Genomic DNA, 17,563 nt, shown 5'->3' with positions numbered 1-17,563 from the left:
TACAGAAAGGAGTAGTAAACTGCCAAATTTTGGATGTAATTCTTCTACAGGAGCCTTTTACAGCTCTCTCTCTCTCTCTCTCTCTCTCTCTCTCTCTCTCTCTCCCCCTCTCCCTCTCCCCCTCCCCCTCCCCCTCTCTCTCCCTCCCTCCCTCTCCCTCTCCCCCTCTCTCTCCCTCCCTCCCTCTCCCCCCTCTCCCCCTCCCCCTCTCTCTCCCTCCCACCCTCCCCATTCCCTCCCTCCTCCCCCTTCCCTCCCTCCCCCTTCCTCTCCCCCTTCCCTCCCTCCTCCCCCTCCCTCTCTCCCTTCCCTCCCTCTGTCCCTTCCTCCCTCCCCCTTCATCCCACCCCCTTCTCCCTCTCTCCCTTCCTCCCTCCCCTTCTTCCTTCCTCCCCTTCTTCCTTCCTCCCTCCCCTTCTTCCTTCCTCCCTCCCCTTCTTCCTTCCTCCCTCCCCCTCTACCTTCCTCCCTATCCCTTCCTCCCTCCCCCTTCCTCCCTACCCCTCTACCTTCCTCCATCGCCCCTCCCTCCCCCTCTCCCTTCCTCACACATAGTATCAGTGTTTGCAGTCAAAGTGTTGTACACACAATATTCTTGTTGCAATCCAAATAATGTTTGGTCAAGGAAGATAATTTATTCGGATGCACATAATTTCAGACTCATAGGATCAGTGCTTTAGTCCTCACTGCCCTCGGTATTGGACATAGCCATATCTGTGTTCTCTGCCCAGTATTTATGAGATAGTACTCTCAGTGCACAACACTTTAATTTTTATTTCTATTCTGCCATAAAGCAAGCATGTTATCTGAGAGGAATTTAACCTCTATCTTAACCAATTATGTGATATCTGTTAGATGATTATTAAGATCTTATGTGGTGCCAGAGATCCTCCTTAATTTGATTGATTGACAGCCTACACATCCTTCGCTGAACCCAACACACACACAAACACACACACACACACACACACACACACACACACACACACACACAATGCTATTCACCACCTGCAGACGACTGTGTGTGTGGGGGAGGGGGGGGGGGCACTCGCCACCTGAAGAAGTGAATATTTTCCATCAGTCTACTTCTGAGTGTGCCTGACTGCCACTCGATGCCTTCTCTGTGATGAGTATCACTCAGTTGTAATTTGTTTATTAATTCCATTCTGGATCGTGCGGGGGGGGGGGGGGGGGTGCAAGAGGGCGGAGTGTTGTGTCAGGTCCATTTCCTCATAGGCATTTTTTCCTCTGTTTATAAATATGGGAGGACCTTGTGGCCAATACATGTATCTGCAGGGTAGCTTCTAAATGATTTGCTAACAAATTGAATTCTGTTTTCTTCTTATACTGTTCTTTCTTCATTTCTCTCCATAATCTGTTTGCTGTTTGTAACACATTTTTAGTCTGTGCAATTAACTGGGAATGTGATCTTGTTTTTATTTATATCAGATGCATCTACTGTTGTTCATAAAACTTGTAAGTGGTATGTAAAAGAGGCTCAAAATATGCAAGAAGCAGTGTAGTTATGAAGTAGGAACATGTTGATTAAAGTCATAAACTATGAACCATGCTGATTCATGTGAAGAGACAGTATAGTCTATTAACCCTGTTTTTAGGTGCATATGTTTATGTTGTACAATTATTAGTGTGGATGACAGATATCACAGAACTATTAAAATGTATCTAGAATAAGGAAAATCATTTTTAAAAGATGATTCTTAAATTTATTTGACAAAATCTTAATTATAATTTATACATTTGATTGTCTACAGTGTTCTATTTAATATAATGGACATTATTTCATGACTGCTATATTGATTCCAAGCATATTACACAAATATCTTTGCAATGTTCTCCACACATCTATGTCTTACATTCAGCACTTATTCCTTGTACTTTTGCCTCTTCCTCTTTCACAGGCATGACAACTTCCTCTGGAGCCTGATGGCTTCTCAAGCTCAACCATTTCCTCAACACCAAGTAACAGTCAGATACTCTTCCTTATTTTAACTGCATCTTGGGGAGTAGATAATTGGCGTTGTATCTGAGATTTAATCATTTCCCAGACAATATCTGCCAAAAAGTTCGTTAATGACAATTCAGGTGAACTGACATTGAATTTCAGAATGCAAATTACATCAGTTACATGTATGTTCAGAAGATCAAAAAATATCACAGGATCACGAGGCATGGTTGATACAGTGAGTACAGTTTTACTTTTCCTTGGGCACTGTGACACAAGAGCATACCTGTCTGTGTTCTTATTTGAGAGCATTTCTTTCAGGATCTTTCATCTTGATTTTCTCATTGTCCACTGTTCCAACATTGTCAGAACCAAATTCATACTTCTTAATTAGATGTCACTTGTTACATTCTTGTTTGTTTCAGAAATAGGTTCCACTATTCTCAACTCATCATCACTAGCAGCATTACTGACACAGAACTTTCCTTTAGGCTGTTGTCCGACAAATAGTACAAGGTACATTCCGCCATGCACTGTATGGTGGTTTGCAGAGTATGTGTAAGGACAGTCAAATGAAAACCAAACACCCGCCATCAAATGGTTCCATTCAAAAGTAATCACCACATGCATTAAGACATTTATCCCACTGGGGGATGCAAAGATCAATCCTGTTTCATAGAACTGATGGATCCACATCCGCACCCAGTCTTGCACTTCCTCGTCCGGCTGAATTCGATGTCTATGCATGTCTTCTTACAGGTTGCCAAAGACGTGAAAGTTGCACAGGAAAGACCCAGGCTGTACGAAGGGTGTTGCAGTGTTTCCCAACCAAATAGCTGACGTGTAGCCTTTGTCCGATTGGCTATGTGGGGACAGGCGTTTTCATGTAAGAGGATGATTCCGTCAGACAGCTTCCACGGGCATTTTGACTTCATTGCAGTTACTCCAAAGTGTCTTCATAGCATTGTGCATTGATTGTGGTTCCACACTAGAACAACTCGATGAACAGAGAGCCCCAGCAGTTGAAGGAGGTCATCATGACCTTACCACAACTTGTATGAACAGCTTTCCACTGTTGACTTTGCCATTTGCATTCGGTCTGTCAGAATGCTGTTGGACAGAATCATCCTGTTGCATGATAACACCCACCACCATACTGCCAATCAGATGCAGGCTACACTTCAGTGATTTGGTTGGGAAACACTGTAACATCCTTTGTACAGCCCGGATCTTTCCTATGTGATTTTCATATCTTTGGTGACCTAAAGAAAGACATACATGAATGTTGGTTTCAGTCTGACCATGAAGTGCAGGAGTGGGCTCAGTTGTGGATTCGTCGGCAGCTGACTGTGTTCTATAAAATAGGAATTGATCATCTGGTCTCCCAGGGCAATAAACGTCTGAACATGCATGGTGACTAGTTTTGACTGGAACAATTCCATGGTCCTGTTGTGGCAGGTGTTCAGTTTTTATTGGACTGCCCCTCATATGTAGACATAGATGTAGTTCCAAATTAATTGTGTAGTCAGTCTTAATATCAACAAGACCAAATGTTTTTAATCCTTATTTTTGCAGGTTTACTAGGTATGTTATGCCTAGATGACCAATGCTCCCTGAAAGACAAAACCTGCTTGTCGAGAGTTACATACTCCCTTGGAGAGAAAAGATCACTAAACTTACTACCCACAAGTTCAAATACTTCTCTGACGGGAGCTGGTTTATCTTCCAACTGCCAAGAATTATCCATATTTACATTATCTAACCACAAACATCGATACATACATTATCTAACCACAAACATCGATACAGAAAATGAAATATCTTCTCACTCTCACTCGTAGTAAGAAAACAACACACCAGTCCATTGTCTTTAGAGTTATCCCACAGCTGCTGCAAATTCTTTCTTGAACAATGTATTTTACCAATGAAATTAAGCATTCCAGTGAAAGGTCTTATCTCTGTCATACTTGTCAATTTTGCATATCTTTCGCTGGTAAATCTTGAATGAACATTTTTAGTGTCAACATTACAAGAAACAATAATTTGTAATACGTCATCATCATCAGTCAGATACAGACTCAAGGCTTCTGTTGGACTTCTTGGAGCCCTAACTTTGCTTTCAGGCAGATGGATAATTATGTTACTTGCTGAAGTATGGACATTTTTTTCTAGGAACTTTCGTGTCCCAACTTGTTACACCATCCTTCCCATAATAAAATTATGAACTGAACACACCCTTATCAGTCAATTCAAACAAACACCAACAATAAATATACATGTAGTAAAAAGTGCGGCTCCAAAAATCAACACACAGTGTTGTATTCTTGCAACAAATATTACTCGGGGACACCTGTCATCCACATGCTTAGTCTAGGTTTAAGGCTTCACGATACCCTTCTAATAAAGTAAGAAGTGAATAACACGTAGGAAGTATTTAATCTTCAGAAGGAAAGCTGGAATGTAAAATGAAGATAGATGTAAAAACAAAGCAAGCCATCAGGATATTCAGCCAAGATTGACTGGGGCGGGAGGCATATGAGAGGAATGGGATGCAAGAGACATTGTTTATATTTCAAATTGATCAGAGTTCAGTAGAGAAGAGGAGACATGTAACTAGCTTAAAGGGCAGAAATCACTGAATAATAGAAGTTGGGTATTAAGTAGAATGTTAGTGTGACAGGTGCAGACATTACTTAAGACACAGCAAGCACTCAAGCTGTATCCCTTCCCCTTCTCCTCTGACCTCAACTGTTAATTTTTGCTTTGTGCTATACCCCTTACGTTGTTCTTTAAGTTCCTCCTTGTTGCTATCATATCTCTCCTCCCTCTAAATCTCATTGTCTTTTACAATACCATTTAGTGGTGTTCTCTTGTCTAACTTTTGCTTCCTTACTGAAATAGCTCCTTGCGCCAGCCATGTAACAACTACTTCTTATTAACAGCCTCTCTCTTTTGCTACTGTGCACTTTTGTGTGTCATGTGTTCTAGACGTGTGCCTTGATTCCTAGCTTGTACCCTGTAATATGGTGTTACAATCAAAATCTACTTCCTGTACAATTTTTTTATTTTGCAGTTTCAACTTTTTTTCCCCATCAGAAAGGAGATACGTTGTTATATAAAATTTGTTGATAGCAAACCCTCCCCCATCTGAGGTCGAGCTCCCTCTCTAATGACAGGACATTCAACGCTAATTTTCCTTCTATTCCTTTTGGTAAAATGCAGTTCGTGAGGGGTTATCATGTGTTCCTTGGTGTAAATGGAGACACTCCCATTGAAATGATGCCCTGACAGTTCTACCAGGGAACTGCAACTAGCTAAGTTTGGAATGTTGTAGTGTCACGTGTGTACTTTTGGTCATTCTGTAAGCACAAGTGTTGGCATTAATCCTATAGCAATGTTTTCTTGTAGTCATTATTATCTTTCATTCACATTATTTCTTCTCTTCTTCATTTTTCTGTGTGTTTTTACCATTGCAATATGGTGTTAAAACATCTGTTCACCTTTTAATTTGTGGAGGAGGTTGCTTTAGTCCATGAATTTCCATGTTGTACTTCTGTTTCAGAACTGAGATTTGTATCACATACCTGAGATTCATTTCACATTACTTCTGTTAAAGGAATTTCTTGCACTGATTTGAAAAAGTTCTCATTTTAATGACTTTTTAAACTAATAATATGAAGTGAAGTGAACAGCATTGAAATTCATTACAATCATGTGCTTCTCCTAATAAGTGACAAATGCAGACTGGCATTGGCAATTCTTAGCTTTTGTAAAGTTTAGTGTAAAATCTTCTCTTCAGAGCTGCATGGGAGACATTTGATGAATATGTGTATTTTTAACTTGATACAGCTTTCCTGAATTGAGACAGTAAGTTAATGTGGCAGTTGTTCAGCTCCAAGCTATCAGTTGAAAATCTTTCAGAACTGAATCTGTGTACCACTCAAAAATCTGTATTATGTACTTAATTATATAATGTGTGATTTAGCCAAAAAATAAATATATATGTTAATCACTCCAGAAATTTTTGAGCATGATGCACAGCTTAAATTTTACGAAGTTTATTTTGTTATTTTTCCCATTCTGGCAGCAATGTTCTCTTGTAACACTACACTAGTATTTTCGCAGTATTTATTTAACCCGTGTTAAGAGAACATTCAGATATGTTAAACTGTTTGTTATAATTGCTTTGACATTTGTACAAGATGTTTTTTGTTCCCATTATAATGGAGGTTAATACATACGTTGGTTTGTTAAGCATTGTTGTTCATTATTTGCTTATTCCACTCACCTTCTTAAACCTGCAACAGAAACTTCAGTGCAAAATAAAATATTCTACAGAATAAAAAGGATTACTCAATTTTTTGTTAGTAAGTTCAAAATTGTTTGTGTGTGCTAATTTTGTGGCATTGACTGAATGATAGAACTACAAACATAGTCATCACACACATTTAAGTGGCAAAACTAGAGCACCAACGTAAATCCATTAGTAAGTCATACAACTACTTTATAATGTACAAAAAAAGAATTATCATAAAAATTCCTTTTTCTCTTAACTTGATGGTCTTAATATCTAACATACTCAGAACAATCAAGAATGGCAACCACTCCTTTTATTTACATGTAAATTCCAGGTGATTGGTATATTCCAGTTGATTGGTGTATTGTGCAGAGAGATACATAGCAGCAATGTAACTTCACTAGGTTTTGGCTGAGGTGATTATGTTATCCGCTACCCCAACAGTTTCTTTATTTAATTCTAATTTTTCAACCACCGTTGAAAGCTACCTCTCCTCTCCTGACCTCTCATACTTCTGTTTCTTTGACCCCACACACCATGTCCCACTCTGCACTCGAAAGCTATAGTTGAGTTGGCATAAGCTGATCCCTTACAGTTGCAGTGGGTAGGGCATGGCAGCTTAGCTTGCCTATCTCATCAGCAATATAATACAATTTTGTAAATACCTCTATAGCAACACACCAGTACTGTCACACCTCTGTATATGGTTACAATTATTTCCTGCAGCCATAAGCGTTTCGCAGTGTAAAGCTGGCAACAGTGCTGTGAGCTGTCGGGGTCTTCTTATGCCCTCTTGACTGTAGTAAAATGAAATTTTCTATGCTGTTACATCGGGCAATACTCCATGTGTCAGCTGTTGGTGAAGGTTGCCTTATTTCTGTTATCTTCTTCTATCCTCATGTATCTCTATTAATGTGTCATTTCAGTGTGGACTTTCTTTTTGGAGTGATCTTATAAGGTATCTTCAGATCCACCCTTCCCCCCTTTTTCCTTTCCTCACATCAGTCGTCCTTCATTTTAGTTGAGGGCCTGTAACAGATTTATTGTGTCACATGCTGTATTTGGTTATTGACAGCAGCGTATATACATCATTTTAAAGTAGATAGAATGTTAGTTTAGATCACTAAAATATTTGTACAAAGTAGTTTTTCATCTATGCACATCCTGCAGTATTTTTGCATTGTAGGTTGACACAGTTTCCAAGGTTAGTGGCTCCTTCCCTGGTTGATTCAAAAATTTCATCTATCACATACTGTAATTTTGATCTATAACAATTCTTTCAGTATCTGAATAAATGGCTGGCAGGGGTGTAACACTTTTCAGTAGGAACATTATTAAAACGCTCTTTGCTGCGCTGCTCAAACCAGCTTTTGCCTTTAAGAATAATTATCTTAAGAAAATGATGTTTCTAATGCCTTTTTAGTCAGATTTATCTGATAAACACCACCTGCCATAGGACATATTTCAGATGTTTGAAATCTGGTGACTTTTTGGAACAGAGCAGAAGTACAGGAATGCGTGCACACCTCCCACCCCAAGTGGGAGTGTTGAATTTCTCCTATATAAATTTTCAGTTGCAGTCTGACTTTTGTTCCCATATCAAAATTAAATACGGGATTGAGCACCAGATTTTTTGGTTTGGATGACTGTCAGTTGATTGTAACAGTTTGTTATGATGCCTGCAGATTTCTTCACCCGCACAATTGGTAAATTGATTGTGTTTGAAATTTTATGTATGGGAAAGTTTCCAGTCAGTGGGTCACTTGTAACAGAAAACAGTTAAATATGTATTAAAGGACTGTAAATTGTTACATAACGTTCAGTTGAGTCCGATAATTACGTAAAATTAAAAAAAAAAAAACATATATCAAACTTAATCTCCAGTGTTGGCAGTTTCAAATATTCGTTCATCAGTTGAATGAGAGATGTACCATGTATTCAGTAAAATTACGCCAGAATTGCTGGCCAGTACTTAACCTACAGGAAAAGTGAAAGTTGCTGATCGGCACATAGAACAGTACATAACTAATAGTTCTGAAAGCTAGGATAGTGTACCTGTCAGTGGTACTGATGTAGTTACTGGCCAGCGATTCTGTTCTAATTTTTGTAGTTTTGTCAAGAGAATTTCCTTTTGATTAGACATGTACTCACTCGTGTGCTGTTATCTGTCTAAAGACCAGAATGAAATGAACACAGGGTGCAAGTTACGTGAAAGTATACGTATAACAATGTGACTGTTAAATATCTCGTATTGCATTTCACAGATAGTTGTTGTTGTACTTCTTTCATCACAAAAATTTCAGCAAGAATTAATAGCCAGTTCGTGAAAGTAATGCTTAATACAAGCTGTACAATGTGCTTTATGAAATGATAGGTCCTTAATAACTACTTCTACATTGGCGCCCGTGGTTGTTTCTTTCATTGTCTGTATTTTCTGAATAATCACTACATACAAATTCCTGACATTCTTCATCTTTTATTTTTAATAGTGGTGTTATCAGCTACTTTTCAGGTCGGTAAGGAGGCATGTTGATTCTACTATGTTATGTTTGTAGAGCGGTATAGTAGCACATTTTTAAGTGTGAAGGAGATTAATACCTGTCATCAGTGCCTGAGAAACTCGTTAGTCATTGTTTTCTTGTTAACAGCTAAACCATTATGCTACTGGGAGTGTAATCCTTTTGTGGAAAATTAAAATTTATTTGTATGTGTAATTCATATTCAGAAGATAATTTCTGTATTTACAATGGTAAATATTTTGGCTTAAATGACAGCAATCTATTTTATGAGGAAATAATGTGCTCCATAGTTCCATTGTTATCCGAATTTAAATATTCCCATTTTGTACCTGATTTCTTGAAGACATAGGGGGGAAAACAGAAACAGAGGGAGAGGTAAGACAGGCAGACAGTGGCTTGATAGCCAGTCTTTGAAACTAGTGGATAATTTTTATTTTTTGTAAATGTGAAATATCCCAAATCAAGTTTTTATAGTTATTCCAACAAAACCTCTTTGTTGAGATAGATCGTGTGATGTGGTATCATTGAAAAATTTAAGAATGAGACTGTCATGCCAGATAGATGGAGTGATTGTTGTACGTCAGGACGGGGACTGTTGAATGTTGTCAGTAGGATATACAGAGTGTCGAATACTTTGAAAAGTGGTAGTATCCACCAAAACAAGAAAGAAGCCCAATAAACATGGGCTCTAAAATGCATTCCTAAAGAGCTATGAGCACTTGTTCTTCGATACTGTGAAAGACATCTCTTCTTTTGCAAGCTCTTTGCTTTCTTTATTTTGGGAGGTAATAGCATGGACCAAAACAAGAAAAAAATGTCCAGCAAACATAGACCCTAAAATGCATACCTTAAGAGCTGTGAGCTCTTGTTCATCTTCGCTACTGTGAAACGTTTCTTCTATTGAATAGTGCTCATAGCTCTTAAGGATGCATTTTAGAGCTTATATTTATCAACATTTTTTTTCCTGTTTGGTCCATGTCATTTACCTCGCCCCTTTCCCTAATATATGGAATCAAAGAGCTTGCAGTAGAAGAGTTGTGTTTCATAGTACTGAAGATAACAAGTGCTCGTTGCTCATAAAGTGTGCATTTAGAGCCCTTGTTTATGGGACTTTTTTCATGTTTTGGTGGGTGCTGCAGTTGGAATCATGAATAATGGCAGCTGAGTTTAGGCTTGTTATGTGCACCTACGTCACGTATTCTCCGACATCCAGTGAGTATTCAGTAGTGTTCTGAGCACTCTTCTGTGAATGCCGTAACTAATGAGAGAATTAAATGTAGTGGCAGTGAGTTGTTTACCCAATTTCATCTCCATTTGTTCGGAACTCTCATCGCTGATTTTGGTGGTAAGTGATAAACTCTGCATAAGCAAATGAGAATTATAATTAGCAAGATATATGCTTTCTTCAAGCAGAAACCATGCACATGCGCATACCGCAACTGTCACTTAGTCAACAATGCAATCCCCATCCGAGCCTCGACATGCTTGAACTTCCGTCGTTCATGGAATGGACCATACCATCCCTCAAAATATCTGACGCTTTATTTTTAATAACCTGTATACCTTATCATTAAGCAGAGAAAGTTACAGGTAAAGTTGAAAGCTGTGTGATAAGAACAGACAGTCTTACCTAAGCTGTGAAAAATTATGTAGGAAAGTTCTGATAGAATATAAATCATTTAGGAGTAAAGTAGATTATGAATAACAGAACCATTGATTTGTCGACAGGGCAGGTGCACACAAAAGAGAAAGAAAATGCGCTAGCTTTTGATATAAATCCTTAAAACACACACACACACACACTCACACACACCTCTCCATTATGCCCGCTGGACACACAATCATGAGAAATTTCTTTAGAATTTTATAGGCTCATTAGAGCTAGAAAATGTTACGTATCTCAGTGAATTTCAGAATTTGCATCTGAGGATTTGGCAGTCTTTTCATTAGTTAATCATAGTAAGTTCTTCCCCCTTCATAATGTGAGTTTAATCTGTGGGAAAATGCGTTTGTTGAAAATTGTAGCATAGTTCAAATTCCATTTTAGGTTCTGAAATAACCCTACTGGTTGAGTCAAATCATAGAACAGACGAAATCAATGGGAGACAATCTGTGATAGAACCTCTCTGGTAAAGGTCATTTATCTTCAAACCAACCTACTTTTCTAATTAAGTACAGCTGATGGTTGTCCTTATTCGCAATTGCAAATTCATTTAATGGACTTTTCTAAACAGTTTCTGCACACTGTAGGTGTAATCTGTGAATTGCTCAGATTTCAGTGGTTAAATAATTGTGTTACAGATACCGATAACAAAAGCAAGCAGTACATTACACAGTCTTACCAGACAAACAATAGGTCATTGTATACACGACTGTTTAGCTGCACCCCATCTGTTTCCAAAACTCCCTCTCAGCAATTTTCTCCTAGTGATGTGATCCCTTCGTGTCAGCTAATGCCTCCCTTTTCCTCTCCCTTCTGTCATTATTTCAATCTTTCACTAATTCGTACTAAAGGCTCCTCCCCTTCCCCTCCCCCTCCCTACTCTCTCTCCCTCCCTCCCCTTTCCTCCTCCCTATCTCTCACTCCTTCCCAACACCCTCCTTCTCTCTATCCTTCATAATTATTTCTTTTTATTCCATATTTTTTGCTAACCATCTTTCTGCTTCCTTTTCTCTGCAACCATTTTTAGTTATTATCAATGTTCTTATACCCTTGTGCACCAGTTTCAAACTTGGCCCGTACATAGAAAGTAGTGCTACAGTATAGCACGGGAGCTAACTGTGAGAAACATGCAGCAAGATGAACCCCACAAATGACAGTTTTACTTAAGGTCAGTAATGGTACTGGCTTCACTGTGATTTATTATGGTCCTATGGGCATTACAAAAGGCAGGACATGGTTCTAAATGGTGTGTTAACACCACAGACAGCAGTGCATTTTCTGCATTTTGCTCTTGGCTGGCCACAAGGTTGATAGGGAGTTCTTAAAGTAAGGTGTTCCTTTCCTCTACCTACACAGTTGACGGCTGCTGTATGGTCATTGCTGCATGTAGATATGCTGCAATACAACTCTCCAATGCAACCTGCAAGCACTTGCTGCGATTTAAACCATGGGAACAGGCAGGCCAGGTCAGTCCCTTCACTAAATGTCCTCTTGTTCAAAGAGCTACTCCACTCGTACAGTTCAATGCGGTTGTGCATTGCCCCACATAAAAATGAAGTTAGGGTGAAATATACCCCTGAAGAGCCTCACATGGGGAAGGAGTACAATGTCACAATAATGTTGACCAGTGCGTATACCATGTTAGAAGATGTGGGGGTCACTATGTCCATGCAACATTACTTCTCACCATACCATAACATTGAGACCACCAAAGTGATCATGTTCAGCTATATTCCTGGGTGCATTACCTGACAGAGTAGTTTCCCACGTGCATCTTTTCAGGGCTGCTTTTGGCCATGACTTCATTTTTATGGATTTCAATGTGCAACCACAGCGAACTGTGTAGGTGAAGGAGTTCTTGGAATGAGAGGATATTTGGCAAATGACTGGTTTCACCTACCCATTCCCCCACTCAAATTCCATTGAGCATGTGTGGAGTGTGTTGGGGAGACATTTTGCAGCGCATCCACATGCACCAAGGACCATCCAGCAGCTGTCACAAGAACTCTTTATCAGTCTTGTGGCCAGCACGGAACAATGTTGCATAGTGTGCATTGCTTTCTGCAGTGATCGCACACCCTATTAAGAATCATGTCCCACCTTTCGTGAATTCCAGGGGACCATCATGAAACACTGTGACTTTAATGTAATTATTGTCTTTGAATGAAAGTGTCATTTATCTACATCTCATTGGTATTTATTTCATTTATCTTCTGTACTATAATGTAGCACTTCTTTCTATGTATTCTCCAGGTTTCATCGATCTTTGTTTCTTGGCTGTGATACATGATGCAAAATTTACTTTTGTCCTTGAGTTCTGCACGTAAGTGTATTATTATATGTTATATTTTCTTGACCATCATATGACATGTGTTAAGTGTAGTGTATAGTTCAGTTGAAGTATATTTGTTATGAGTTGGAAGATCATTTATTTCTGCAAAATATTGTTGTTTGCCTTGAATTCATTACATATTCATAAATGTTAAGTTTCTGTGAGTAATTCTATACACAAAAGATTTTTCTGAATATTGTGATTTTGAGGTCAGTTGTAAGCCTTTCAGAATCTAGTGTCCTTGTAATTTTGACATGAGCATGTCAAATATATTATCAGAATACAAATTATGTACTAAAAATATCATACATACCACCATTTTCAATAATTGTTTCAGTACTATATTTGTTGTCCTTTGTCATTTATTATGATGTGGACTAGTGACCCCCAAAAGGCTGGAGGATGGGAGGAGGAGGAGAAGTTAGTCTGATTGTGTGTTCCCCACAATTTATGTGAGTTATTTTATGAAACACACAGTTCTGGCCAGTTTTTTCTTAAACATAATATAATCTTAAGTGTAAACTTAATTTCTCTTCATAGGGGGTGATAAGAATTTAAATTCTAAAATGAAAAAGCTAAATTATGTAAATACCTGCCTTACACTCCAGATCAGTTTCAAGTATGAATATTACACATATCAAGAATTAACATTTATAGTGAGGATGGATTGTTTTTGTACTTGGTACATTCCATCACACATCAAACAGAAGTTTTCGTGGAGAAAATGCAGATGTAGAAACAAGTAACACCTCTTATGTTGTGTTATGAGAATTTTTAGTCTAATCTTTATTTATTTTCCAGTGATCATTTTACAGGAAATAGACCTTTCATGTGTACATAGGTGTTGTGTTGCCCAGGGTACAGCTACAATATTAAATACTAAATTCAATATTGTTCATAACAGTGAAAGAGTACAGCCACAATCTTCAATACTAAAATCAACATTGTCCATACTGTCGAACTCCATTAGATTGAATAGATGAAGGTATAGTTTTTTGACATCCAGTTTTATACTTTTATTTAGAAATTTTTAAATGGTGTGGATCAAGCAGAGAAAGGAACTTTATTAAAAATTTAGGGCATTCACTTTGTGGAAGTTTTATGTTCTTGCTAGTTTGTGTCTTGGAATCAATGTTTGTCTTACTTCCAGTATCGTGTTCGTAATTGCTTCCCTGACAATACCTTCTTTAACGTTGTTCCTGACAATGAGTGCAAAGACGTACAGATGCAGAGATTTGTAACTGTTAGTGTCATGGACCTACTAAAAAGAGAGTGACACTATCCATATTGCAGGCTTTATGTATAATATTCCAAATTTTACTGGTTGGAGGGGTATGTGCCTGCCTTATGTATTGTATGAACATTTTTTCGATTTTTTAAAAATATTACTGATATAAGAGTAAGCTATATGAGATATGTTACTGAAAGAGCCCGAAATACGTCAGTGATTATTTTGGAACGTAATTGATGCTGGGAGAAAGGTGAAGACATTTGAGCTACCATATATAAATGACCAATTTCATTGAACTTTGAGATACATTATTGTTACAATTTTTAAAAAGTGTAGTCCTGTAGTTGAATTGCCAGCTAACAATCACAGAACAGAAGTTTAATGACTAAGCCAAATTCACTACATATGAAAGAATCAGCAAAGGTTGGAATGGCTTGTAAAGGGGCAGTCAGTAAATACATGTCAGATAGAATGTAGGAATAGGAAGTGGAAGTATATTCTTTGTTTCTTTATCTGTCTTCATTGCATTCATAACAAAATGTAAAATCCTGGATGGAATAATACGAAAAATAAAGAAAAGTCAACTAGTCACTTAGAACTAACTGATACGTGGCACATAGAAATAAGCAACAGAAAACTATTTATACCAGCTGTCGAGTTTTTGCTGTTTCACTAGAGATGGTACATACATTCACAAACACAACCATACAGACTCCCTACTGTACACATCCATGGACATCACAGTAGTCATGGCATTCACATGTTTCCTGAGTATAATAGTGAAACATCTGTGTGTGATGATTACTCTTAGTCATAAAGTCTCCTACGATCATCTAATGGGAAAATAGTTACTGGTGTAAGGTGAGCGTGTGGTAGTGTTTGCTTCATATTAAGGAACATAATTAAAAATTAGTTATATACCTTTAGGTGTTGCATTTTATTATATGGTACACATTTGACAAATTATCACTACAAGCCATTTATATTTTCTGAATCTTCATTTTTATACCCATGCAGCCTGACATTATAAGGTGCTACTGTTATGTGGCTGATATCAGTTTTTCACTGGTACTGTAAACGTAAAGGATTTCAAACAAGAATCTCAAACATTTACTGTGGATATTGGCAATGTTCTCATTGATTATCTTCATCAAATGAGTGATGGTAAAAGTTACTGAATGTGAGCAACAATCACATGTGGTTGAGTTACTTGTGTAGGTGCTGTGGAATGGCCCTTCAGCAATTACATTTTCTGCTGTTATATGAGCTGCGGATATTGTTGGCGCCTCTACGTAAATACCAAAATCATTTTATATGTTTGCTTAATATTTATTTCCAATGAAGAATTTCTGCAAACAATAAATACAGCACAATTGTAATTATAGTCTTTCCAAGGTCAGTGGAGCCCATGCTCCACCAGGTATTTATCAGTGGTACATAATCTATTCCAAAGAGGTTACAAGAAAGTTTTGCGTGTCACTGTCTAAAGCCATCACCAGTGCAAGCAGTCCATCCCAAGAGAATCCAAATATTTACTGATAGACACTACATTTCTTCATTTCACAGCTGGGAGATCAGCACAGCTCAAACTCGATATAAACGGATCTGACAGTTAAAATTCAGCCTAGACGATACACTGATATGATGCTGTACGCGTGACCATGTTACTTGGTCAAATCATTGCTGTGTCAATAGTGCTGGACGCGAAGCATGAGCTCCATTGATGCTGCACTGTTGATTCTCATGTGACCAGCTGGTAGGATTTCTGAGTTAGCTGCAATGTTTTCCTCTGACCAGGACATCAAATAAACAAGCACTGCTGAATTTATTCTGTTGCTTACGATTTTTTTTATTTGAGTTACAAATTACAGAATCATTTTTTATGTAGCAGGTTTTTAATTTCAGTCAGTACTGACCATATTCAGACATGAGAACACATGTCTTGCTACTCATATCAAGTTGGTATATGTAAAACTGGTATTGCCTTGTCTGTGTGCGTAATTTGCATTTCAATTAGCTGTCAATCAATACAAAGTGTGAAAACTTTCTGTAAACTTTTTAATAATTTTTGTAGAGTGATAATTTTCTGAGATATCATGTATTGTGGGAGTAACTTTATGCTGTGCATTTATAAAATCTACCGCATACCTGTGCAAGAATACAGTAGGTCTGTTTTTAAGTACCTTAATTCTAGACGATAGTATTTGCACAGAATAATAAGTTTTTCTTTTTTCCTTAGGTAGCTTAAGGAAACATCCATTTCGTGTGTGGCTTCTTTCGAGTAACTGTTTTATAGATAAATGCATGTGTTTGGTAAAGACAAGTGTTTTGTATTTATGTGGTGCATTTGGCAATGGAATTAGTGTGTTGCATGTTTGCATGAGTCTCTTGTGTCGAAATTGTACCGTTTACCTTGTAGGAGTGTCGTTCATGTGTTTCATTGTGTATTGCCTCCTGTAATGTTGTGTGTGAATGATTAGAGGTATTATTAATTTCTATTGCAGCATCAACAGAGGCGCCTCAAGAAAATGATTCTTGCTCAAGTGACGATGACAGTCACCCACTATTAGATGCACAAGATCATACAATATCCTGAAATTTAGACTTCTTGAAATGTGTGTGCGTGTTACGGTTTGTTCTCAAGTGCAGCATGCGGTTTCAGGAATTTCTTGCTTTCGCAGTGTAACAGTGACTTACGTGACAGCTAAATGACTCATAATATGCATGGCAGTAATGAGAGAGAAATTGGCTATTGCAATTTTTTCATAGCAGTCTTATCAGGATTGCTCTAAAAGGTAAGAATATTTGTCTTTAAGATAGATGGTTCAGTATTTTTAAAATATCTAAGGTCATGTGCCTTATGTCAAATGCTGCTGATGTTGCACATAGCCAGCATTTGAAAACTCATTTTTATTGGAAGATGAGTTTTTTTCAATTTGCCCCAGTCCTTTGCTTCGGTGTTTCAAGCTTCTGTTTCATGGTGTGGATAGTTCTCATTGTATACACAAAAGTAGCAACTTACAATGATTGTACATTATTTATAACAATTGCAGAATGCAAAGGGCAAACAATTGTCATTGTTAAAAATGCCCAAAAACTTACATCAAGGGGATTGCATGAATCCATTAAGTACCTGCGTGTTGTCTGCATTTGCTGTGTGGAAATGTGTGGAAGTCTTTCATGTTTATTTTTGTCCTGAATTTGTTTTCTGTGTGATGATATGATAGCAACAAATGGTCAGATATAAAATATATATTGCTTATTGGTTTATAAAACTGAGTTTGCTTGGTAAAACCTGTGCACTACTTCCCAAAATGAACTCTGCTCATTAGGAATAAATTTCAATGTTGTTAAGTATTTCAGTGGTACACAAAAAAGCAGTGTTGTTTTTAGAAATCCAGTCAATGTTTTGTTACTTCTGTATGATTGAATTTATTTAACATTTTATCATAATCTTCCTGATAGTTGAGAAGACTGTTTTGTTATATAAGCTTCAGTAACTGCAAGAAGTTGTTGTAAGGACACAGGCATAATATAAAGGCTTGAGGTGTGGTGGTC

General features: G+C 37.8%; 1 protein-coding gene across 3 annotated transcripts in view; it reads left to right on the top strand.

Annotated features, from left to right (window-relative positions):
* Window positions 1-17,280, top strand: part of LOC126253347 (cholinephosphotransferase 1) — a 160,385-nt gene extending 143,105 nt beyond the window's left edge. For all 3 annotated transcript variants that reach the window (XM_049954616.1, XM_049954617.1, XM_049954615.1), the window contains one exon: window positions 16,510-17,280. In XM_049954616.1, the coding sequence (XP_049810573.1) occupies window positions 16,510-16,601 (92 nt within the window). In that variant the 3' untranslated portion in view covers window positions 16,602-17,280. The remainder of the gene's footprint in view (window positions 1-16,509) is intronic.
* The last annotated feature ends 283 nt before the right edge of the window (window positions 17,281-17,563 follow it).

The sequence above is a fragment of the Schistocerca nitens genome, chromosome 4, assembly GCF_023898315.1.
Source record: "Schistocerca nitens isolate TAMUIC-IGC-003100 chromosome 4, iqSchNite1.1, whole genome shotgun sequence".
Taxonomy (NCBI): Eukaryota; Metazoa; Arthropoda; class Insecta; order Orthoptera; family Acrididae; genus Schistocerca; species Schistocerca nitens.
This window is presented reverse-complemented; position numbering and strand designations above follow the sequence as displayed.